Source organism: Carassius gibelio, chromosome B18, assembly GCF_023724105.1.
Source record: "Carassius gibelio isolate Cgi1373 ecotype wild population from Czech Republic chromosome B18, carGib1.2-hapl.c, whole genome shotgun sequence".
Lineage (NCBI taxonomy): Eukaryota > Metazoa > Chordata > Actinopteri > Cypriniformes > Cyprinidae > Carassius > Carassius gibelio.
In genome coordinates, this window is record NC_068413.1 from 22,781,845 (window position 1) to 22,806,469 (window position 24,625).

At 37.0% G+C, this 24,625-nt stretch overlaps 2 protein-coding genes across 4 annotated transcripts in view; one reads left to right on the forward strand and one right to left on the reverse strand.

Moving 5' to 3' along the window:
• The window catches only part of LOC127977869 (transmembrane protein 255B), a 28,204-nt gene extending 24,814 nt beyond the window's left edge, over window positions 1–3,390 (reverse strand). The window contains exons 1-2 of one of the 3 annotated variants that reach the window (XM_052583051.1): window positions 3,100–3,390; window positions 2,282–2,424 (exon numbers count right to left, since the gene is read on the reverse strand). In XM_052583051.1, the coding sequence (XP_052439011.1) occupies window positions 2,282–2,424; window positions 3,100–3,157 (201 nt within the window). In that variant the 5' untranslated portion in view covers window positions 3,158–3,390. Of the gene's footprint in view, window positions 1–2,281; window positions 2,428–3,099 lie in introns of all 3 variants that reach the window. The other 2 variants (XM_052583050.1, XM_052583052.1) reach the window with 2 other exon arrangements.
• On the forward strand, window positions 3,206–23,112 carry LOC127977868 (uncharacterized). Its single transcript, XM_052583049.1, has 11 exons — window positions 3,206–3,334; window positions 9,515–9,699; window positions 10,632–10,784; window positions 13,099–13,247; window positions 13,889–14,029; window positions 15,977–16,095; window positions 16,433–16,501; window positions 19,557–19,713; window positions 21,976–22,082; window positions 22,188–22,303; window positions 22,391–23,112. The coding sequence occupies exons 2-11, from the start codon at window positions 9,529–9,531 to the stop codon at window positions 22,403–22,405; spliced, it is 1,197 nt and encodes a 398-aa protein (XP_052439009.1). The 5' UTR covers window positions 3,206–3,334; window positions 9,515–9,528; the 3' UTR covers window positions 22,406–23,112.
• Window positions 23,113–24,625: the final 1,513 nt, after the last annotated feature.

Consider the following 24,625-nt stretch of genomic DNA (forward strand, 5'->3'; position numbering starts at 1 on the left):
TGGACGGCCCGGCATCCTGGCCCGTCGGCCGTGTATACGGGTGCGGTTCCCATCCGGATCGTGGGTCCGGCAGCTCACGTCTTGGTGGCACGGGAGTCCCTCAACGCACCCTTCCTGGACCCACGAGGACACCAGTGTGCATGCGCGGGGAAGAGACCGGTCTCCTGAGGAGAGGCGCGTTGGGCTTTTAAACAGCGGCGGTGATGAGGCTCCATTTCCTTCAGGTGTGCCCCATCACACGCCGCCAGCCCTGACTCGTACAGCGCCCCTCCTCTCACACACCCACTCCAGTCGGGAGCCTGGTGAAGGGCAGCGATTTAGGACGGGGTGCCGGTGACAATCAGGGAGGAGGCAGCTGACTCGTCACACTAGTAAAATGTTTACACATTATGTGAAAACTAGTACAAGTATATAAATAAATAAAAAGATACTTACTCATGTTTATGATCTCTGCAGCATAAAGCGCTTCAGACTTTTTTTCTGAGGAAATCCAAATCTCAAATCCTCAACCATATCACATCCTTTTGGTGTGAATTATGTCTTATTCCTCTCATGGGAAGCAAACAGTAAAATAAAAAAACTTGAACAATCTCTCTGCATTGTTTTCTGCTGTATGGATTTATTCAATCCACGCGCTTCAGTGAAACATTATAATCTCAATAACGCGTGGTCGTGGTCGCATTAGAGATAATGAAGGGAGACGTGAAAAACGGACATCGCATTGTTTTCATATGGATTACTTTATCACAGAATATTTGTTTTTGGCAGCACTTGTTTAGTTTAAAAGTATATATTTCAAGCGTTCTATAAATATAGCTCTCACGTCTCTTCGCTGAGCATTCACTGAGTAACAGTTAATTTAAATAACGCGTTTTAATAATGCCTCATAACGCATATACACATTAATCGACTCCAAAGGGTTAAGCATTCCACCCCGTTTAGGCAGTTTCAACAGCTCTTTGTTTGCTTCGATGGCCGTGCTAAAGGGCATTTGGTCATGAAAGCAGAGACTTTCTAAGTGGAAAGTTGACACTATTATGCTAGCCTACTCTTTCTTGGGCCTGCAATGCCCCATTGGAGTATGAGCCCATTCAACTAGAGGTATCGCCTCTTCTTGGGCATGGTCTAGTGGTGTGTCCATTGTGGAAATTTGTGCAGCAGCTGATTGGGCCTCGCTGTCCACATTTGCTAGGTTTTAGAACCTGGATGTCCCTGCCTTGCAGGCTATGGTTCTTTCTCTATAACTGGCAGGCATCAGCTTGGAGCAGCTTGGAGTAGGAGTTTGGCTGTAACATTCTCAGATCCATCAGTAGATTTACTTGTGCACTCTTGGCCCTCATAAGTCCCAGGGCTGTGCAAGTCTTCTGGAACAATCATTCGGGCCGGGCATGACCTCTGTTAGCTTAGCCCTTTTGCCTTGGGACATGTTTACTATTTACTTCTGTCCCCTTGGGCTCTGAGGTGCATAGGACAAGGTTACACATGTAGTCGTTCCTCTTACATAGCATGGCGTGATTGTACTGGTTCCCATGGCGTCTTAGCAGATGCAGTACAAGTGAAGTATCAATAGGGAATGTACTCCGTTACAAATGTAACCTCGGTTCCCTGAGATACGGCAATGAGTACTGCGTTGTTAGCCGTGCTATGCAGCTGCACGACTCAGTTGTCGCTTCAGTCAAAGTAACCTGAATCCTATGGCAAAGTGCCTGCTTATATAGCCAGATGGCTCCGCCCATTCTGGTGGGCTTTAGTGGGCTTCATTGCCATAGGTTTGTGCAGCACCGCTGCAATTATTGAAAAAGGTTTCAGTTTAGGAGAACAATTACTTTTTCCCCATAGCATCTTTCCCATTAGCAGAGTGTGTGGTTTTCTCATGAAAATTTGTCTTGGAAAGATTTGGCTGGTATAATTTGGTGACTTCTATGAGTTTTAAATAGTCAGAGCAGTGGATTTGCTTGGGTTGTTGGAGGAATTACTGCTCCAACCAAAATTTGTGTTCTTCTTAACAGACAATTAATTTCAAATGACTACTTTCTTATCAGATTATGGTTCGAATGAATGAGGCATATAAGTACATTTTCATCTCGCTGAATGGAATCTTCACTGAGACCAGAATAAACTCTAGTTCTCCAGGGTGTGTGCAAAAAGATCAAGAATGTCAGTGGGTCTCATAGTTAGAATACCAAAGAAAACAAATACAAACAGCAACAAATACTGAAAAAAAAGAACAAACAAATAAATAACGATCCGCCCAATCAATGAATGTGATTATGACACTTACAATAATTCCTGACATGTATCCTGTGATGCTGACGCTCTCAGTGCGTGTGCTGGTGTAGATACCCATCACTACAATGAGCAAAGACAGACTTAACATGCCTGAAACCAGCCACTGAGCCTTTCTTCGCCTCATCCTCACTGCATCTACTAGAGAGAGTTTAGGAGTTAACTACTTTTAAATGATTGCAGATCAATAACATAAACACAGTTTAAATTTGTTTAAATAGCCTACATAGTTTCCCATCTTAACTGACAAACTCAGTTGAAGTATGAAAGATTTTAAAAAAAAAAAACAATCAATAATAAATGTATTGTTTTATTTTATTTTATTATTGGCCACATTAGGTCTCACGGTATCTAATTTAATTAAGTACATTTATTAAATAGCCTACACACTAAAAACACATATCCACATGTTGAAGCTTGATCCACTATGAGGTTGTCAAATGAATGCTAATTATTAATGGTAGCCTTTATATGATTGACTACTAATATTTAAAAGACATCAATCATGAAAAAAAATCTTCCATTTTACCTGAAGTCCCACTCACTTTACCTGAGTTGAACTCTCTCAATACACAGCCAGTCTATGTTTATCAAATTCAGAAATACAGTCCATCGATAAAATATTTTCGATTGGAACACATATTTTATTTGACTGTAAAAATGAGATGTGCACGTTAATGCTGGCATTCTGTTTCTTTCATTAACACTAATACTTATTATACAGAAACTAGCCTACTTTCTATTTCTCAAAATGTAAGCTATCCTTTCTTACGCTCCATGGACTATATTTTTGAAATCTGATTCATCTCTTACCTGCAGCAGCGTGTGAAGGAGTGGCGTCGCGTCGGGTCGTTTCCTGTGCGTTTGTCATCTCTCCTTGTTAGTGTTTAGAATCCAGCTGATCTCACTCGCGGTGTAAGTCCAGACTGCGCGCGCCAATGCGACTGTTAGAGCTTTTATACACGTGCCAGCGCCCTCCGGAGAATTCAGGGACGGAAAATTAGCGTCTGATCAAAGTGATCCGCTCAACTGAACCTCGCCTTACCTGGTAGCGTTACGTGATATTATTTTTAGAGTTTGAGATAAAACCTTCTTTTTCTGACTGTTTTGACTATTTGATGATGGTTTTGTTGTAATGCTTCTTCAGAAATTGTTGCAGATTATGCTTATTTGTCACCTTGTACTACTGCAGTGAACATTTCAAAGGGTAGATTTATTTTAATATTTCTGTAAAGACACAAACTTTAATGTTTTGATAGTAAAATAAAGTACACTTTATTTTACACTTTATTTTAAGGTGTCCTTGTTACATATATTATATATATTCACTATTAAAATAACAATTAATTATGCATTATTACATGCGAGTAACCCTCAACCAAACCTTATCATTCTAACCCTAACCTTATAGTAAGTAGCTACGTGTAGTTAATTATTATTACTCAGTACTTAAATATATAATCACACTGTACCAATGACTAAAGTGCAACCTAAAAAAGGGCTCAGGAAAAAGATTATTGTACATTTATTGTCTCTCAAATAACCTTATTTCAGTGTCAAGATTAGAGAGCAATGTGAGTCTCACTACACAAATGGGCAACTGATCACATGTAGATTTAATCTCTGAACACTTGCCAGTTTCTTGCATGCATTCTTGCATGCTGTTGGGAAACTCACCATAATGATTTGTATCAGTTTTTTAGTCAAAGGAACATGCAAAAAATTATTTATGGGAGGAGGTTCAGATGTGTCTGGTCTTTTTATTTTCTCACTAAAAACAATTAAACCTTAAACCATTTAAAAACGTGCCTGCTGTACAAGAGCATATAGTGAAAAACAATATACTTTAATGTATTTGAAATACATTTTTGTCATGCCAAGTATACACATAATAAAAAATAAAAAATAAAGATATACTGAAGAATATTTGATTGTGTTAAAGTGGAGCTATTGCAAGTATACAAGTGCACTTTAAACATCATGCATTTAAAGGTTGATATTATTAAAAGATCATACAATCCTCATTGTGACATTTAAACACATTTTGGGCTTAACATTAAGAAATGTGCATTGTGCATGAGCAATACTCCAAATAAAGTTTAATTATAATTTTTATATCAGTAAACAATATGTTAATAGAGTAGGTTAATAGATTTGAACTATATATTTAGTATGAAATAATAGCATTTTAAATACAGGCTATTCGTTTTTTTTACTGCAGTATTATTCTAAATAAAAAATTGTCTTAAGGTGTTAACAAATTTATTGAAAACGGTGCTATAAAATAGCAACACTGAAGTTGTTGTACTGTTTCTAGCCTTTCTGCATTAGTTAAGGTGTTAAGTGTGCAGCATTTGCTTTTCTATCTGGGATTCATTTAGAAGTCACATTCCTGCCAGGCTGTAAATTATTTCTGTTGTTCAACAAGCTCCTCTATGGATAGCAGGTGGATCTAGTTAGCAGTGAAAAATGACTTTGCATTGTGATAAAAGCTTAGATTCTATATGTAACTCGACTTTTAAACTCAATCCGCTGTCTACTGTACACTGAAACAATTGTTCATCCAGTAACAACAAAAAAATGGTGTAATGATTCACATCTATAAGGGCAAGCAATTTATTTTTCATTGGTTTAAGTTAAAAAATATAGATGTGAGTCATTACCCTTCATTTTTTTTTATTGGATGAATGAAACATTGTTTTTTTTTTTTCAGTGTATATCTCTTGCCGTATTGCATATTTCATTGATCTCTTCTGCAGACTGCAGGGTGTTTAAATTCACACAACGATGCATACTATATTTGATAGGTATGAGGAGGGTGATGCTTTTCCTCTGCCTCCAGCTAGAACCTCTGATGGTCAGGACTGGTCAATGTGGGTTTACTGGCATAGGGCTATAAAACAGCATTTCAGATGAGACTACGGATGCTTGTAACACTTTTTCCCTTTAACATCTTTAACTCATTTTCCCCCATGTTCATCTGCTACATATTAAAGTGGTTGTGAAACCAACATTATCCTTGAACTGTATAAAGTAATGTCAAATAATGCAAGTAAAGAGTGCTGTTATTACAATGTGTTCCAATAAAAGGGTGAAATGTTGATATTTCATTCTGGAAATTGATTTTTGTCACGTAAATCATTTAAATGTGTCACCTCTAATTTCTAAGTGGGTAACCTGACAGTGTTACAACTCATACTGTTTTAAAACCATATAAATAAGTTTTTACAGTGCTGTTTAATTATGTAAAATGTCCATTATAGAATATACGTTTTGAAACAAGCAGCTTTCCGGTATAAAAACTCAAATCCCATCAAACATCAAATTCTAAATCAGGTGATTTGATTTTATTTTTTTTTCTGGGTATAATACAGCCCTATACATGATGTGATATTGCATTTAAGCAATACAGCCATCATATTTAATATGGGGTTGTGAAACAAGCAGTGGATACAATCAAAGACATAATGGATCATGGCTACATGTAACAAAAATAATGATCAGCTGAGGAAACGTTTTGTGTCATACTTTATTTTGGATTTTAGAATTTTTGCAATAATTGCAATAAAGGCAAAATTGCAATAAAGGCAAAATTTCACAGTAGTCATTAAGTATCTTAACAACACAAGGTTTGAGTTTCAAGCTAGGATGCTAAAATTGGGCCTTTGACATTCTTTAAGGTTTCATCGTCCTGGAATTTCTTGAAAATCTTTGACTTTTATAAAAAGTATTTCCAGTAATAATAGATGTTTTGATGCCAAGGAGCCCAAATATAATTATGCCTTTATGAGGAACGCCCTTCATAAAAAGTTAGGAAAGCTATACATTTCATGTGTAAAGACCCAATTAAACATAAAAAATGTTTAGAAAAAGCAGGATATTTTAAACATGTTGCCCACAAATGTAAATACTTGTCTTTAATATTATCACTGTATTGACGCCAAAGTAAATTATGAAACTTTTTTCAGAAAAATAATACCCATTATTACAGTAATGGTGGATATGTAAAGCGCACTTGGCTATAGATTTTGTTTTCCTGAAAAATTTTATAGTTAAACATAATAACAAAATTGCCCGGACCCCAGTTTGAAACCCCTTATAATCTAAATTAGGTTTAGCTTAGACTAACCAACAGTCACGATCTAAAATTTCATTAGGCTGTGTCAAAAATAGTGGATCTATGAGGGTTACGTCACGAGTCATCGAGGAATGAGAACAGCAAACGAAGTTCCAAACATACTTTACTGAGAATCTGACTTGGTACAACACATAACTAATAACCACCGAAGGATAGAACAGAATCAGGACTATAAGTACACATATGGTAAATTAAGGAACTAAGCAGGAACAGCTGGGAAAGGATTAACTAATCAGAAATCTTGGTAACTAATGAGAGCTCATAACAGACATGACAGGAACTGAACTAAACTGAAAATAATCGTGGCAGGTTAAACTTGGCATTCTTAAAACCACATACTGTAAATCTGGAATAAAGACAATAGCATTATAACATGTGATTGTGCACTTGTCTTCAGAGACACATACTCATATGCTCCAAATTTGTCAAACTGATTTTTTTTTTGAAAGCACCCACCCTAATACCATACAGACACAAACCCGTACACTCAACTCCTGAACACTTATCTGACTTACCAGGGGAGATGGATCCTCCCAAGCCTTACAAGGTCAAGGGCAGAATGCTAAAGTACTTGAAGCCCTTCACAAACAGGTACAAAAGTGCTCTCTAAACATGATCTGTCTTGATCATTTTATTTCTATAGCTTTGTCTCGTTGTTGGTGTGAGATCCTCCTCAGTTCTGTGAACATCTTCTCTTCATAATCCTCTTCATAACATATTTCATGAGGGGAGGCACTTTAGTGAACAGAGAGCAATACATTAAAACCCCTCCTGCTCTAATCCAGCTGTAACAGCTTTGTAGGTGGGATCTATCTATCTATCTATCTATCTATCTATCTATCTATCTATCTATCTATCTATCTATCTATCTATCTATCTATCTATCTATCTATCTATCTATCTATCTATCTATCTATCTATCTATCAGAACAACACTACTGTACATAGTATAACTTTGCATGTACCCACTGGATGCAACAAATGGCTCGTTTCTAATGGGTTTTATTGTTTTTGTCTCATTGTGACAGTATGGTAAGGGGTGTAACATTTCCATCACACGCTTGAGGCATTCGGCCAATCACAATGCACTGGATAGCTGGCCAATCAGTGCACACCTCGATTTTAGAATGATGAGCTTTGTAAAAATCAACATGTTTCAGAAGGCGGGGCATAGAGGAGAAACGATAACGTACAGTACAGTATGTGGAAAATAATGTGTTTTTTAACCCTTAAACTGCAAAAATGCATTTCATTACACCAAATACAAACAGACACGAAAAAATATTTTAAGCAACTTCACATGACCCTTTTAAACTTCTGATATACAATTTTCAAAGTACACACATCCGAAGCACACACACAGAAAGCAGTTGTCACACGGCACGTGAGAACTAAATTCTTTCTATCTCATTGTGCTTAAACTGTTAATTACAAACAAGTCCATGTTAAAGACACACATAAGTTACAAAGACACAGCCTGTTTTGTCTGTGAGGGTAAACAGTAGGGAAATAAATCTCTTGCTTACAGTAGGTTACAGCTGTGTATGTACCCACCAGGAAGAGGACATCAATATAACATCGGTTGTATGTTGGATATGACGTCAGACAGATGTTGCATTTTGGCTGAGAATAAAAATTGGGTTGATGTCCGTATTTGATGGTGTTGGTGCAGTGGATAAGACACATGCCTTTGGTGTGAGAGACCCGGGTTCGAATCCACTGTGAGACACCAATGTGTCCTCGAGCAAGACACTTAAACCCTAGTTGCTCCAGAAGCATGCGACCTCTGACATATAGCAATTGCTTCAGATAAATGTAAATGTGATGCCAATTTGACATTAACTGGATTTTGGTTACAAAACATAAAAACAAGAAATATCAACATCAGCTGACGTTGGTATTGGACATCAAATTAACATTGACATTAGATGTTGAATTTACATTGAATTTCTCACCTGATCTCCCAATCGAAATTTAACCAAATATCAATGTCTTAAGATGTTGTGTGCCTGCTAGGAAGGGACAGCAGCATAATACACAGTACCTAATGTCTACACTGTTAACATGACCAAAACAATCAAATAAAAGCATAAAATCACTCACCGCTTTTTAATGAATCATATCTGGATTCCCAGCACCATCAGTGGACCCCCTGAAGGGGTGAAGCAGGGCAATGTCTGGTTCGTTCTGGCTGAGGGACAACCAGTCTAATACTACAAGTATATAACTCATTTTAAATGCATTTAAAGGTATTAAACATGAGCTCTTTTCTGTTGTTTGGCTTCAGGTGGAGGCCCAGAAGAGACCTCTTTCATATCAAGGATCTCCCTTGATTTTCGTGGTATCTGTGGTTGTGGTTTCAGTAAAACTGTAGATACATAAAATGCCACTTATGGCATTGATTTAAAATGGACACATGACATGTTTTCCTCTGCATTTGCAGAAGCACGTTTCAGAAAGGTGAAGTTGTGGGGAAATTCAAAAACGCCTAACGCGAAAAACGCTTAACGTGGTTTAATGTACCAATACAGTGATATTAACAGACCAAACTCACTAAACATCATACTAATAATCTACAAAAAAATCAGATGAGCCCTGAATATGAATTCAATGCATTTAATAACACGTTAAGCCTTTTCCTCCCATAGAAAACCATCATAAGGCTTAATGTGTTATTAAATGAGTTGCATTCATATTCAGGGCTCATCTGATTTTTTATAAATAGTATACTTTATTAGTATAATGTTTAGTGAGTTTGGTCTGTTAGAAGAAGACATGCTGACAACCTATATGCTATTTTCTTTTATGTTTCACAGACTCGAGGGTAGGCTAAATGATGACAATTTAAATATTACGTGATAACAGAAATGGTATAAACACAGAACATGAACTGTATCGACGGAGGGAGGATCTGTTTGCCTTTGGTGTTACTACGACAACAGACATAGTGCTCTGTCTGGAGAACGCTGACACGTTCCAGAACAAAGTTGATAACAAAGTTTATAAGTTTTCAGTGCACTGCATTCAATTCGTTAGATAAACTCTAACGTCAACACATCAACTGTTACTTATTAATTATTTTCCGTAAAGTGTTTAGTATCGTAATGCGAAAGACGCAGTCTGCAGTGTCGAGCGCCGCCGGTGATGAAGTGCTGCAGCTCCGCGCGCTCTGGAGAAGATACGAGCATCACTGCACGCGGACTAACAGCTGTCCCAGTGCACTGCTCAGACAGGACATCCTTCACCAAATCGACAGACGCGAGCCCCTCAGGAAGGTAACTTGTCTAATGAAGTCGACTGGAAACGAAAAAGTTATTCAGGAACTAAAATGGTTAATGAACGGTTAGCTTGGATTTTCAAGATTACTCAAGTAAGTTAGGCCTATGTAAAGACACTAAAAGGAAAAGTTGACGGGAAAACGTAGTACTATATTCTGTCATGGCGTTCAAAACTCGCAAGCTTTTCTTCATGTAGTGTTTAACACAAAATATATTTTGAGGTATGTGAAGCTGCTTTTGTTCACGTAATGACAGTCAAATATACTTTGTCCATGTTAAGAAAGTGCTTCAGACCTTTCAAATGTGAAATGAATCCACTTCACTACTTTCCATTTATATTCTGTTATGTTTTGTATAGCAGCTATATATAAAATAGGCCTGTAACTGCAAATATGATGGGCCAAAATATGACACAAGACGCCAAATACAAAGAGTAGGCTACTTCCCCAAATGTGCCTTTTACATTTTTCAGAACGTTAATTGACTTCATTAAAACAGGAAGTTTCTTACAGAAAGTGTATTTAAATAGATTTTTGAAAACAATGGGCAGCAATATTATTTTCTAATTTCCATAAACATAAAGATTAAATATGTTAATTGGATAAATAATATGTAATATCTTTAGAATTTTAAGTTAGTCTTCCTAAAACCATGAAGTGTGGGATAAACAAATTCAAATTGAAGTCTTTATTCACTTTTAAATCAAAGTGTTGACCACCTAATGATTTTTGAAACATCACGATGTTTAGTCACATGATCTGCAGGAACCAATGGGATTTCTCTATATATTTAGCCCCTTGTGGTGAAATGGACATGTGCATTGACAGATTTAATGAAACTCTGTTTTAATTAATGTTCTGTTAAAGTGTCTACTGCATGCACCTCCTTCTCTCTCACTGCCTCTGTCTGTCCATCTCCCTCCGCTGTAGATAATGCTGTCATTTCCAGATTGTGGGCCTTCAGACTCAGTTCTACCCAGCCTTCAGCCTCTGTTAATGGCTATACGAGATGAGCGTTACACACATGCACAAGAATTCCACATCTGGAGTCTGTCTCTCAAGCAAAAAGATATACTTGAGCTGGTGAGCACCGATTCCACTTTACTGTATATCCTAGTTTTGTGATTGGCATTTATGGAAATCATCTAGTCTCAGGATGCTTGCTCCAGAGCACACGGGAGAGAGAAAGAATACACCAGGGCAGCCAAGTCTGCTGCAATACAACCCAAACCTTTCTGTGCAGAAAAAAAAAAAAAAAAAAATGTTCAGCGACATCATTCACAGTAAGATATGTGTCCTTTATTTCAGCAGTAAATGGTAATGAGGCATAACTGTTAACATTTCATCTTAACACCAGATCAGTTTAGCTTTGGAAAGAGTTCTCTATTACACAACAATTTCAGGTTCCAGATTTTTTTCTCTTTCTGTCATCTCATCATTTTGTTGCAAAACATTTTGTATTTACATGATAAATGCACCTGCTTTCTCTTTCTCCCTTTCCATAATTCACATTCTTTTTGTGTGTGCATTTCCACATAATTTTGTAAAATAAAGACAATGTCTTTAAAAACATTAATCTGTATATCTTTTAGGGTCAATTTCATGATACTTTAAAGCTGGTTCAGAAATGAACTTTTCCATTAAGTGACAATATTTGCATTCTGGAATTGATTTCTTGATTAAAGGTTTTTCAACAAGTTCTTGTTGAAAATACTGGTCTGTTTTTTCAACAACAACCACAATACTTCTGAGGCTTTGTGGGTTATCACAAGAGATTTACTCAGCAACTGCCAAAATTTGGATTATTTTTCCAGCACTATAAGACTTGTAACTTCTATAGGAACATGAGAGAAACCAGAAAGATGACATCACATGATAAAAAATATTTTAATTTGTTTAAAACTGATATATACATTATGTAGGCCTATAAGCAACCATTTGAAGCCAACTTGCAGCGTCTTACCATTTTTCAGCCTTGTTTTGAGCCAATGGGGTCTTTGAGTGCCAAGACCCTCAATCTGAAAATAGCCTTGCAGGTTACAGATGAACTCTGCTCCTGTCCTGTAGATTTTAATGTGGAACTTGGAACTTGAAGACTTCGTTCAAATTGTTTAAGTGTTCGAGTTTAGTTGGAGAACAGTGGACCTCATATTTGAATTTCAACTGTAGATGTAGATATTTCTATGTACATCACTTGAATTCGCGCTGATAATATCATCACTGTATAACTGTTGAAAAGCACATGCTTCTGCTTGTAATATGTTATGGCTACTGACACACTTTTATTATCCTGTGGTCCACACCCGTTTTTATTCCCTTCCAGGGGCAACATGTTCACACTTCAGCTCACAAAATCGGAAAAATCTGTCCAATTAAAGGGTGAGATTTACTTCCAAAACAGCTTTGATGCTGTGAAAATCACTGCCATATGCCAATGACCTGCAGACAATGAATGTAAGGAAAACAATATGGTGGATAAGCATCCAATTGAAGTTCTTCACCTAGCATATAAATTTTGCACACACACAGATTTATATGTGCCGGTCAGATGGTTATAATATAGAGCCTGGGAGTTCTATAAGAGGTCCTCATTTTTTAAGATGTTGATGATATTCTGGGAGTGTTATTTTTTTCTACAGTAGATCATCACTAATCTATGGTATTGCGTTCGAGGAGAGCTTCATATAGGCTACAATAGATACATTCATGTAATTATTATTTTTCTTACAGTTAGAAAGCAACTACACACAGCTGTTTTTGTCAAGAACTGCAGCTTTGAACTCTATGTAGTTATTTCATTAAGCCAGCCAGTCTTTCAATTGCTTAACAGTGACTTAGTGCACAAATCTCAAATCAGCCTAAAATCTCTATGACTGATGGAAATTGTGCTATTATATGGTCTTACTGTTGTGTGCATAAGAAACAGTTGTATTACTAAAAGAAGTGTGAAGAAGTGTAGAAAAGTGTAGAAAAAGTAAGTGTCAGCATGTGCAAAACTCAGCACATTGTTGTAATGTAAATGCAGGTGACTTTGTACAAAATAATAGAAAATGTTAAATAAAGCAATATTCACAGGGCTTATTGCTTTTATAAAACAGTTATTCCATATACGTAGTAAGGTTTAAAAAAAAAAAAAAGCGTGATGATATTAATTAAAACAGTATTCTTCCACCAACCAATGTAGTTCCTCAGAAACAGTTGTGGTTTACAACAAAGTGAACAGAAACACAGGTGTATGTTTGTAGAGTAGTTTACAACAGCTATGAATGTGGCTCAGCCAATCAGAATCAAGGACCGGAACTATCCGCTTTATAATCCATGATTGTAAATTCACCACATGAGATGCATTTCACTAACCCGGCTGTATGATTTAATGCACATGTATTTGTTCTGACAGTGTCTTCTTTTGGAGAAGAAGGGGAGGACAGTTTATCCCTTCAAATCACTGGAGCTACTTGATTGCAAACTAACTGAAGGGTCTCTGGCAAGACTGGGCAAGGCTGCAGCCGTCAGCTACCTCACCACTCTCTGCCTGGACTACACCCGGTGAGTGTGAACGTCCTCAGATGCACTGTGAATTCCTGAAAGCTTGAGAAATTGCACAACGCTGTGCATGTGCAGTCATCACTGTTATTGATATGCCAGCACAATCTTCAGAATCGGCTGCAGGACGTGGTTTGCACTTAACTGGTTTGGAAAAAAAAAGCATCAATGCGTCCACTGAACTATAATCTAAAAAGCTGTTACTGTGAATTACACAGTCTCATAGTTAAGCACAAACTCACTATACACTGTGTTAACATTTTGTTTACCACAAGCATTCCAGTTTGTCAATGCAAAGTGTACAGTATATTGGGTATTACACTGTCTACATTTCAACATCTAGAAAATGAAATTGATGGTGGATGTAACAATGCTCTTTAAAAAAACACGTCGATACAATCTCATAATTTATTTATTTTTTTAAACTGCTAAAATCCTGGCAATCAAAATGACATTACTTTTTATTAGGTGCCGTTTCATACAGAACACATTTTTGCATTTAAATGCATTGGTTTGCTATTGGTTCCTTGTTGTGCTCACGTCACATTTTTTGTGTGTTGCTTTGTTTCAGTAGTTTCAACAAATATTTTTTGAAAGGTTTAATAATGGCCTTTATGTTCTCTCTGTCTGTCTTTCTCTCTCAGCGTGGATCTGGAAGGGTTGAAAGGTTTGCTGAGTGGAGGTTTGGGGGCCAGTCGAATATCCTCCCTGAGTTTGTGTTACTGTGGTTTGGGTTCATGGAGCGGAACTCTGCTAGCTTCACTCCTCACCAACAGTTCTGTGAGGTACAGATTGTTATGACCACTGATGCTTACGTTTCCCATGAATCTCTGTGACTCATGGGATCCATCAGCTTCTGCAGAAACATTTCATCACATATTTATACATGAATGTGAGCTTCAGCTGATGACTGCTTACAGCTGAGAGCTGACTACGTCTTACTGGGTTTCATGAGTGGACATGAGTTACAGGGCCACTCTTATGTGGAACTAAAGCAATAGATCATCCACACACTTTCAGTTTCCACCACTCGACTCTGTCTGAGACAGATTGTCGGCACATTCAGTCCCAAGAATTCCTAGAAATGCATCAGTCGTGCCATATCAGTTGCTCCACCTCTAAAGATTAAGTTCATTAAATGTAGTGTTGAGTGTAGGCCTTTCTGTGATGGGAAAGTTAAGAGAGACAGGAAACAACAGAAGACGAAAGAGGAGAATGGGATCTGGAAAAGGTTATGTGAGCGTTCAGGACCAGGCCAATTAAATAGATCGTGTGAGTTGAGTCCAGCCTAATTTACAGTGAACACCAGCGCTAATGTGGTTCAGGAGCTGCCAAGACTAATATATGAATTACTGTGGTGATACTTCACAGTCAAGCCAGCCATTCAGATATGATAAAACTCGTAATGCAATTCCTTTATAGCAGTGGTTCCAAAAATATCCTTGGTTTTTACAAGGAGACCAGAGAACTGAAATATATGACCCATAAAGGAAAACCGAAGGATTTGTGTGCAAATCTATTCGTGCTCATATATTAACTTTGTAAGCTATATTAGGGCATCTTCCTGGCATCTCACTCCTGTACTGGGCGTAAACAGTCAAACTGTATAAGGCAGCCACTTGAGTGGGACTTGCTCTTACATTTGGGAACGCTGGAGGTACCCTGGGATCTGAAGTTGCCCTCAAGTGAGGGGGAATATGTCTCTGAGACTTATAGAATAACTCTATCTGGGGAATTCATGGGGTGCGCATTTGCTAAAAAAAGCGTAAATTCGAGGGAAAATGTTTCAGTTGGACCAGAGTAAGACTTTTTAGCAAATTTTTTATTAAAAAGGAAGTGTATTTCAAGTTGAATCGATACAGACAACACTTCACCACCATGTTTGCATAGCTGGTAATGTCTGTATGCATGATTATCACTGCTCACTGGCCTGTTGTAGGCTGGCCTCTAGCCAGGAGAGATTTTATTTTTTTTGGTTTTGAAGTTTGCTTGATATCATGCTGGAATGTCAGATGGAAAAAAAGTTATCCAGGCAGTGCTTAAATCCTACATGTCATGTTGTCACACAATAAGTGGCATAATGGAGCACTCAAGTAACGTCTCAATGAGGTGTTCAGTACCATGGCAGGAAGGAATTATTTCCATCCATGCAGTCCATCACATTAAAGCATGTGGATCATCTAACTGTGTCCACATTGTGCTGCAGCACTCCAAGAAGAACAGTCCCACTGAGGACAAAAAGGCTATAAAATGAGTGTGAAGTTAATATTTTCAGGCACCCAGAAATGTTGAAGTCATCCCAAAGCACAAGGCCATCCTGGGTGCACTTTTCTGAGAACGAGCTGCTTGTAAATCAGTTTCATAAGATTCACAATACCATAATGGCAATCAAAGTGCAGGTTCAATAAAAATGCACTTTATAAAGGTTAAAGTGAAGCTCTTTTCAGATGCAATCTGCATAGATTATTGTAAAGAACTGAATTCATCAACCATGAATGCAGAAGAGATTAAGCTAATGTGTTTGAGGGCTCTCCTTAATGCTGTCCTAATTGCAAGTCGCTACGATTGAGAAAATACAGCAACTTGTTTATTTTTCATCATCATTTACTAAGAAACATGGGCTTAATTTGTTGTCGATGTGTATTGAACAAGGACCTCTGACATCACACCACACATAACTCTATAGTTTAATGTTAAATGAAATGCATTCATTGTTCATTCCACATCTTTAGGGAGCTCTACCTCAATGGCAATGAGCTGCAGTGTGGGGGTGCCACAGAACTGCTGAAACCTGTGGCCGAAAACAACCAAAAACTGGCAGAAATCCAAAACAGGACCACATCCATCACAGGTGTGTATATGAGTTTGTCTGCTCTCACCTAATTCATTCTATCAGTAGTAAGACTGCTGAATTAATTGTGCCTCAGGGACTTGTTTTATCCTAAAATGTTAAGATAAGACGTCTCTCTTAAGGCTTTTCTGTTTTTCTAAACCTAATGCAACCTCAGAGTTCTGTATGGTATACAGTTGTGTATGAGTGGGATACATTCGTGCAGTGTGTAATGTTATGGAATGGAATGTGTTAAGAGACTAAATTATTAGATTGATCATCTCCTCATACTTTTTCCAACACTTGCCGGGAGACATAAAAGGGTGCAATGTAACCCTGTAGCATTTCTTTCTTTAAGATGAAACAGAGTTGATCTCCCAAAGGAGCAATACCACATCTTCCAGACAAAAGAAAGCAAAGAGCAAAGGTACCACTCATTTTCCGAACTACTGAGTGCATGTGCATATTCACACAGTTATTACTATAATCACTAAGAGCTCTAATGGGCTCTTGGTTTTCATCTTGTTAAACACACTTGCACAAAACCTCCTTTGAAATCACCTGAGCAAATATACTTGCTTAGGACTCCTATTACAGCACCTTGACAACACAGCACATCCACAGAGACAATGTCACATGTACAGAGCCATTGTGTGTGTGTGTGTGTGTTCATATTTGTTACACTTAAAAGATTCAGATCATCAGACAATTTTTTTATATTACACAAAAATAATGCAAGTAAATACAAAATGCGTTTTTTAAACAATTTCATTTATTAGGGGAAAAAACTTATCCAAACCTACCTGGCCCTACGTGAAAAATGAATTGCCCCCTCCTGTTAAATCATGAAAGAACTGTGATTAACCACATTATATTAGAAAGCTGAGTTCAGTTACACTCAGCCCTGATTACTGCCCGACCTGTTGAATCAAGAAATCGCTGAAAAAGAACCTGTCTGAAAAAGTGAAGCATGCTTAAAGAGCAAGACATCATGCTGCGGTCTAAAGAAGTTCAAAAACAGATGAGAAACTAAATGTATCATGTATCAGTCACTGACATGTATCAGTCTGGAAAGGGCTATAAAGCCATTTCTAAGGCTTTGGGACTCAAGAGCCATTATTGAGTAAGAGCCATTATCCACAAATGGAGAAAACTTGGAACAGTGGTGAACCTTCCCAGAAGTGGTCGGCCTACCAAAATTACTCCAAGAGCACAACGACGACTCATCCAGGAGGTCATAAAAGAACTCAGAACAACATCTAATGAACTGCAGGCCTCACTTGCCTCAGTTAAGGTCAGAGTTCATGCTTCAAACAATAAGAAAGAGACTGGGGGAAAACAGCATCCATGGAAGAGTTCGAAGCCAAAATCCATTGCTGACCAAAAAAGAACACAGTCTCAACTCACATCTGGACAACTTGCCATAATTGATGGAACCATGAATTCTGCAATCTCTCAGAAAATCCTGAAGGAGAATGTCTGGCCATCCGTTTGTGACCTCAAGCTCAAGCGCACTTGAGTTTTGCAGCAGGACAGTGATCCCAAACACACCAGCAAATCCACCTCTGAATGGCTCAAGAAAAACAAAATTAAAGTTTTGGAGTGGCCAAGTGAAAAGTCCGGACTTAAATCCGATTGAGATGCTGTGGAATGACCTTAATCAGCCCATTCATGCTCGAAAACCTTCTAGTGTGGCTAAATGAAAACAATTCTGGCCAAACTTCCTACACAGCGATGTGAAAGACTCGTTGCCAGTTATCGTGAACGCCTGATTGCAGTTGTTGCTGCAAAGAGTGGCACAGCCAGTTATTCGATTCAGGGGGCAATTACTTTTTCACTTAGTGCCATGGAGGTGTGGACCTCTTTTTTTCCCGTAATAAATGCAATTATTACTTCAAAATTGCATTTTGTATTTTCACAAAGAGGGTTCACAACCCATTTAGGGTTTGTGAGATGAAGAGAAGCTAATAAATAACTGAATCAAATGTAGCATTTAAATGAACAACTGAGGGTGCTTAATCAATTGAAATAAACCTGATTCACGATTATCAGTTCAAAAGCTGCGACTTAATGAAATAGTACATAGTTGTTTCAGCTGCACTGCATATTAGAGTATATAGCACTTCATTTACAATATGATTTTTTTTGGCCAAGTCATCCTAGTGAAAAATAAATATACTAAAATGTATTTAAAATATATATATTATATTTGATTGTGCTAAAGTGGAACTATTGCAAGTAAATTTTAAGAGCACTTTAAATATCTTGTATTTAAAGTCTGATATTGTTCAAAGATCATACAATAATCATCAGAGACATTAAAACACATCTCAGGCTTAATATTAAGAAATGTGTATTGTGCACAAGTAGCACTCCAAATAAAGTTTAATGATAATTTTTATATCAGTAAGTCTCAAGTGATATGTCAATAAATATGTAGATTTGAACTATACTTAGTATGAAATAAATGTGTTTTAAATATATAACTTTTCTACTAATGTGTGCAGGCTTTTTTTAAATGATCAGTTTAGTTGCATATCATGGGACCATTAACCAACATTAGAGAATTACTTCAAGTAAATAACTTATTTCTCCAGGTTTTGGCTGCTAAAATGTTTTTTTTTTTCCATAATGAAATTAATCCATAATGTAATAATAAAATTTGTAATATTATTCGACAGATTTAAAACATTTTGTAAAATAACTTTTAAACTAAGTTTACTATTTTAAACTAAGAATTACTATTAAAATGTATTACTATTTAGAATTACTATTTCACATTTTTGATTTCCAACAGAATATCACAATAGGGAAAAAGACTATTGCAACTTTAAAAAAAAAAAAAAACAGAAGTATGTACAGTAAATGTGTGGACAGAAATATTAAATAGTAAGGGTCTTGAAGCTTATTTTCTATGTCAGCTTCACAGTTCACACACATTACTACACAAATAACACATATTGAATGTGCTCACACACCTGCATTGATCATGTTCTCTTAAAACCAGTTCACACTGCACCAACAAACAGCAACAGATAATGTTTGTCAGGTTTTGTTGGCTCACCCCGTCCATGTCTTTTGGCAAGGTCAGTGCTTGTTTTTGCAGTTGAACATGCTGTTTGGCAGGACTTGGGATGTTTGAGAAGTGAATTATTGCACTCAGTCAGCTGTCAGCGTTGATCTGCGTTTGTTGGTGCGGTGTGAATTGGACTATGGGATGCCACAACTGAACTGTCCCATTACTCTATAGGCCAATTGGAGAACTCAGGGAGTGATATCTTTCTGCCACTGTGTGTGTTTTAATTTATAGGCCTCTCCTAATTATTTAAAATGGTTTCCCAGTTTAATATAATCTTGTTTTTTTATGTGCTGTTATCATAAAAAATTATTCCATCCATTGATGAATGGGAGAAGGCAGTGAGTCTTGTCTTTTTAATAGATGCTAGAGTTATTCTCAGCTGTGAATGTCATGTTGTGGTTAGGGAAGAAGACAAAGAAGAAAAGAGAAAAAACCAAGAGCGGCCATGGCGCCGCAGGAGGCCCGTGGCTAGAGAAGCTGCACTTGTGTGATAATTCCATTGATGGCTCAGGAAACGAGGGACCAAATCAACTGAATCACTTCCTGGAGATCCTTTGCATGTAAGTGTCATCTCCTCAGTACATGACTGAATATATATTGTAAAGAAGAAAAATAAGTGGGCTTGTAGTGTGCTTAAAATGATATTGTATAGACTTAAAAACTGTATTTGCAGATAATATAATATCAATAACATAACAGTCCGTTTAAGTTAAAGAGAACACTTCCATAACTACGTTTCATAACATACTTATGTCGTGTGTCTTATCTTATGTCATGCTTTCAAGAATTACACTTATTTTGATGTACTGTACTAAAGCACATGTAAGGTCCTTGAATTATAATTTTAACTGTAATGTTTTAAACAATATTCATTTTAAAGTTAATATATTTTAAATTTACTACATACTACTAACTACTAAATATATATTTAAAAACATGATATAAAGCATTAAAGTATATTTTTAAGTTTACCATAAATGATTGTCAGTACATTAGGAGAAATGTATTATTAAATTACATATCAAGGTATACTTAAGACATACTGAAGTGGGTCAAAAAAAACACTGTAAAGTTCAGGATTTAATATAAATTGAAAAAGGGGAAGGGATTGACTCGCTGATGCAATTAAACAGTTTAAGCATGAGGCTTAATTTATTTAAAAAATCAGCATGGCAGCATCAGGGCACAGCTGAGAGTAAATGGAGGTCAAACTAAATCTAACTCTAAAAGTCATTCAAGTCTATTTGTCAACAGTCCCATTATGTTAATGCCCATAATTCTTAAAACAATTATTTAAAATGTACTTTAAAGTAGGGCCCAGCTGATGATTTTCTGGGGGGGCCAATACCGATATTAGGGTGTAAAAAGAAAGGCTGATACCGATATATCGGTAAAAGGGTCATATCGGCCGATAATATCGGCTGTACTTCAAAGTAAAATTCAGAATTTGACATTATTAAAAAGTGCACTTAAGTGGTCTTCTCTGACATTAATTTTATATTATCTAAATGTAAAAATACTTTTAAGGTTTGAGGTACACTACAGGTGCACTTTTTAGAAGAACGTGCTGTGAGATTTAGCTGTGTCTGTTCTGTTTAGCAATAAATCGTCTTTTGCTTCCTATAAGTCTACACTGTCTTCACATCATATTTAACGCACAGAGGTCAGATTTAAAATAATGGTTGACCTAGTTATTAGAAAGTAAGACATTTCAGTCAAGAACTTCTGCTTTCGGTTTTTTGTGTACGTATGATTTATTTTCGGTCAGATTGCTGATCCCATAGCAGCACATAATTCTACATTTACTGTAGGAAGTTTTCTAGACAGACACTGACATGCGTAATATGTTATATAATAACTATGATTGTAGTAGCTATTAAAAAAATAAAGCATTTCCCTTCTCTCTTTCAACAAGCCCAATAAAAAATGACTGTTTTAGTGAACTGAAAAATTTCTAAGTGGTCTTATATAAGGCAATTCTTGCATCACTAAAATAAAATTCCCCTCAGGTCAGTGAACAGACTTTTGGCATTGCCATTACAGCAGCAAAACCCGGCCTAGTTCTGTATTACGCAAGCATCGGCAATACATGTTTTTTTTCTGCATCCATATGAACAGATTGCAGCATTCACTGCTGTGTAGAAGAATATGCATTGCAAATAAAGTTTTATGCATTGCATAAAGTGAAAATACATGAGGTGACATACAATTATTTCATTTCTATTCGGTGAATCTGACTGAATCCAAATAATATAAGTCATTAGTGTTGTAAAGTAATTTAGATATAAATGTGGTTCCCTTCATCATATATATTAGACAACTGTCCCCTCTCTCAATTTATCATTATGACCATTTCATATAGGAAATAAAACATTTCATCACACCAGAGGAAATCAGCATGAATGCACAATAGGAAGCTGCTGTCGTAGTTATGCTGCTAATTTTGCTTTTTGCCAGAGAGGAAGTGGAAAATGATAATGAACAATTAAACTATCATTGTTTTTTGGCGCAAAACACCTTTGGCTAACGTGTGAACCAGAAACTGATTTATTTGGCAACGCACTGAATATTTTTTAATTAACAATGATTAAAATACACTCTGTCAGCATTCACAATCAAAATCATGTACAGCTGTTCCTGTTTCTCGGTATGTTTGTGTTAATCGTTTTGTTAAATGGTAGATTTAAGATTGGATTAGCTACACTGAGTAAATATTTTAGCACATGTCTGAACTATTGATCCCGATTCATCAAGTGATGCTCTTCGAGAAAGTATCAAATGTTCGCAGTCTCATTATACTGTTTCTATAAATATCTTTCAAGTGTTGTGAAGTTCTCCAGTTGCCTGACCGAACTGGATCTCGGTGAGAATCACATCGGAGAAGATGGTGCAAAAGTGTTTTTAGAGGCCCTGAGAGAGAGACAAGCAAGTATGGGTTTATAGAAAGATGGAAATACAACATTAATAAGGCAGCAGTGTCCCACTTTTTTTTGGTGAAGGGAGTTTGTAAATATTTTTTCCATCTTTTCGACAGCTAAACTATCTCCAATAAAAATCCAGGTTTCAACACGCATGTCCACAGAAACATTCAGTGGCATTTTGAAAAGTGCAAAGGAGCTTAAATCTGGGAAAAAGAGAAGAAAGACTAAGGTGCAGTATACGATTTTCTCTTACAAATGAACTAATCTCTCTGTCTGCCACAATGCTAATAACTCTCTTATTTTATCATTTATAAAGGGAAAAAATAAGTAGACCATCTGAAGGATATCGAAGGAAATTGCTGACAGACACAAGAATGTTTTTCCACGCTATTTCTCCATGTTTTTAAGAATCATCTTCTTTTTATGTGGTCTGAATTGAATTGGACAACATCCGTGCATCACATGTGACCGCACAGCAGACTCCCAGATTGTGAACCACTTATTTGTTAGCGGTGCACTGGCATGGGGTTCGGGAACAGATCTTATTTTATGTTGCTCCACTGGGAGATTGAAATAGCAGAAGGATGTTTATTCTTAAGTGCTTCTTTCTTTTTCTTGTCCCTTCATCAAGTACATATTTGCTACCAGAATGTTATAACAGTTTAATGCATGTAATGTTTATATTTTTATAATAATGTGAACGACAGAGTTAGCATTTCTTCAAGTGTTTCTGTGAGCACTACATGTTGATTGAATAGCAGACTAGATATGTCTTCTGTTAAATTTGGTTTTGTCTCCACCCTGTGGCCATGAATGATAATGCACTGTTTCGCGTTCATTTCTATGGATTTACGTTTTACTTCTGCCCCTGTAGTGGAACATCACAAACATTAAATTTGACTGCAGAATTTTACTTGTTTATATTGTATAATAAGGAATGCCTGATTGTATAAGGTACTGTATCCGGTATTCATAAATGGCAGATATTCCCAAAGAAAGAATGAGCTCTCTTTGACCCTCATCTTGTGTTCTGTTTATTCTGACCTGTCCTAACTGAAAGAAAACAAGTTGGCAAAATGTAAATGCAAAATATTTCTGTACAAGTTGACAAGATTATATATATATATTAGGGGTGTAACGATACGCGTATTCGTATTGAACCGTTCGGTACGAGGCTTTCGGTTCGGTACGCGGTACGCATTATGTACCGAACGGTTCGTTGGACTAATTAATTACATTTGGAAAATAAAAAAGGTGTGTGAAATATAATGTTATGCGTTCAACAAGGTAGCCCAATAACCCAAACGACGTAACAGGCAATGCCCCTGACACCCCCGAAGAAAAAAAAACACCAACTTATATGTTTATGTTAGGCTACTCAGCAGGCGCTCGCTCACTCAGTACGCGCTGAAGGCTCGGTACCACGGAGCCCCGCACGTCACCTGTAGGAGAGAAAAAACATCAATCCGTGGCGACGGTTTTGCAATCCGTCCCCTCAGTTTATAAACCGTGCTCATGAATTAATAAACTGTTCACTCGGTTTAACAAATCGTACCCAGGATTAACAAACCGTGCCCACGAATTCCCAGTCCGTGCGTTTAGATTGTGTAAACCGTACCCTCGGTTTTTGAATCCGTACCAACGAATTCATAATCCGTGCGCACGCTTTCGCAATCCGTTCCCTCGGATTTGAAAACTGACACGCATTTTACACTTAACAGTGAAACATGCATCTAACTCCGGCAGGTGGGGTGAGGTGGGTGGAGCTTAGTATAATAAAATCACAAAAATAAGTCTTCATGTTAAGAAAGAATTGTACACAAGCATTTCCAAAACTGTCCAAAGGTTATTTAAAAATAAAGCAATTCACAAATTATTTTATGACAAATATTTTTACTGTCTTGTACTCATTTATTTAGCCTACAAATTAAAATTATAAAAAATAACTTTATTTTTATTTGTATCATTATTATATATTATTAAACAGGTTATGCATAAGAATCTTTTATCCAAAATAACTTACAAAAGAGGAAAAAATTACTCCAGAGTCAGTCACAATGCCAGGTTTATTGCACAATAATAATCAAGTGCTATTATAGATTATCAGCAATTGAACAAGATTTTAATGCGCATCTTTCTTATTAAATCTTTGTATTCCACCTCGTACTACACTTGATAGAGAATCACTTAAGACACTTTGCTGTAAACCTATTCCACATAATAATATTCAATAAAACTGTATGTTAACACGTAGGAGTTTGCTGCATGAATCCGTGAGTACGGTTTACAAATCCGAGGGAACGGATTGCGAAAGCGTGCGCACGGATTATGAATTCGTGGGTACGGATTCAAAAACCGAGGGTACGGTTTACAAAATCTAAGTGCACGGATTGGAAATTCGTGGGCACGGTTTGTTAATCCGTGGGCACGATTTGTTAAATCGAGTGAACAGTTTATGAATTCGTGAGTACGGTTTATAAACTGAGGGGACGGATTGCAAAACCGTCGCCACGGATTGCTTTTTTTTCTCCTACAGGTGACGTCCCGGGCT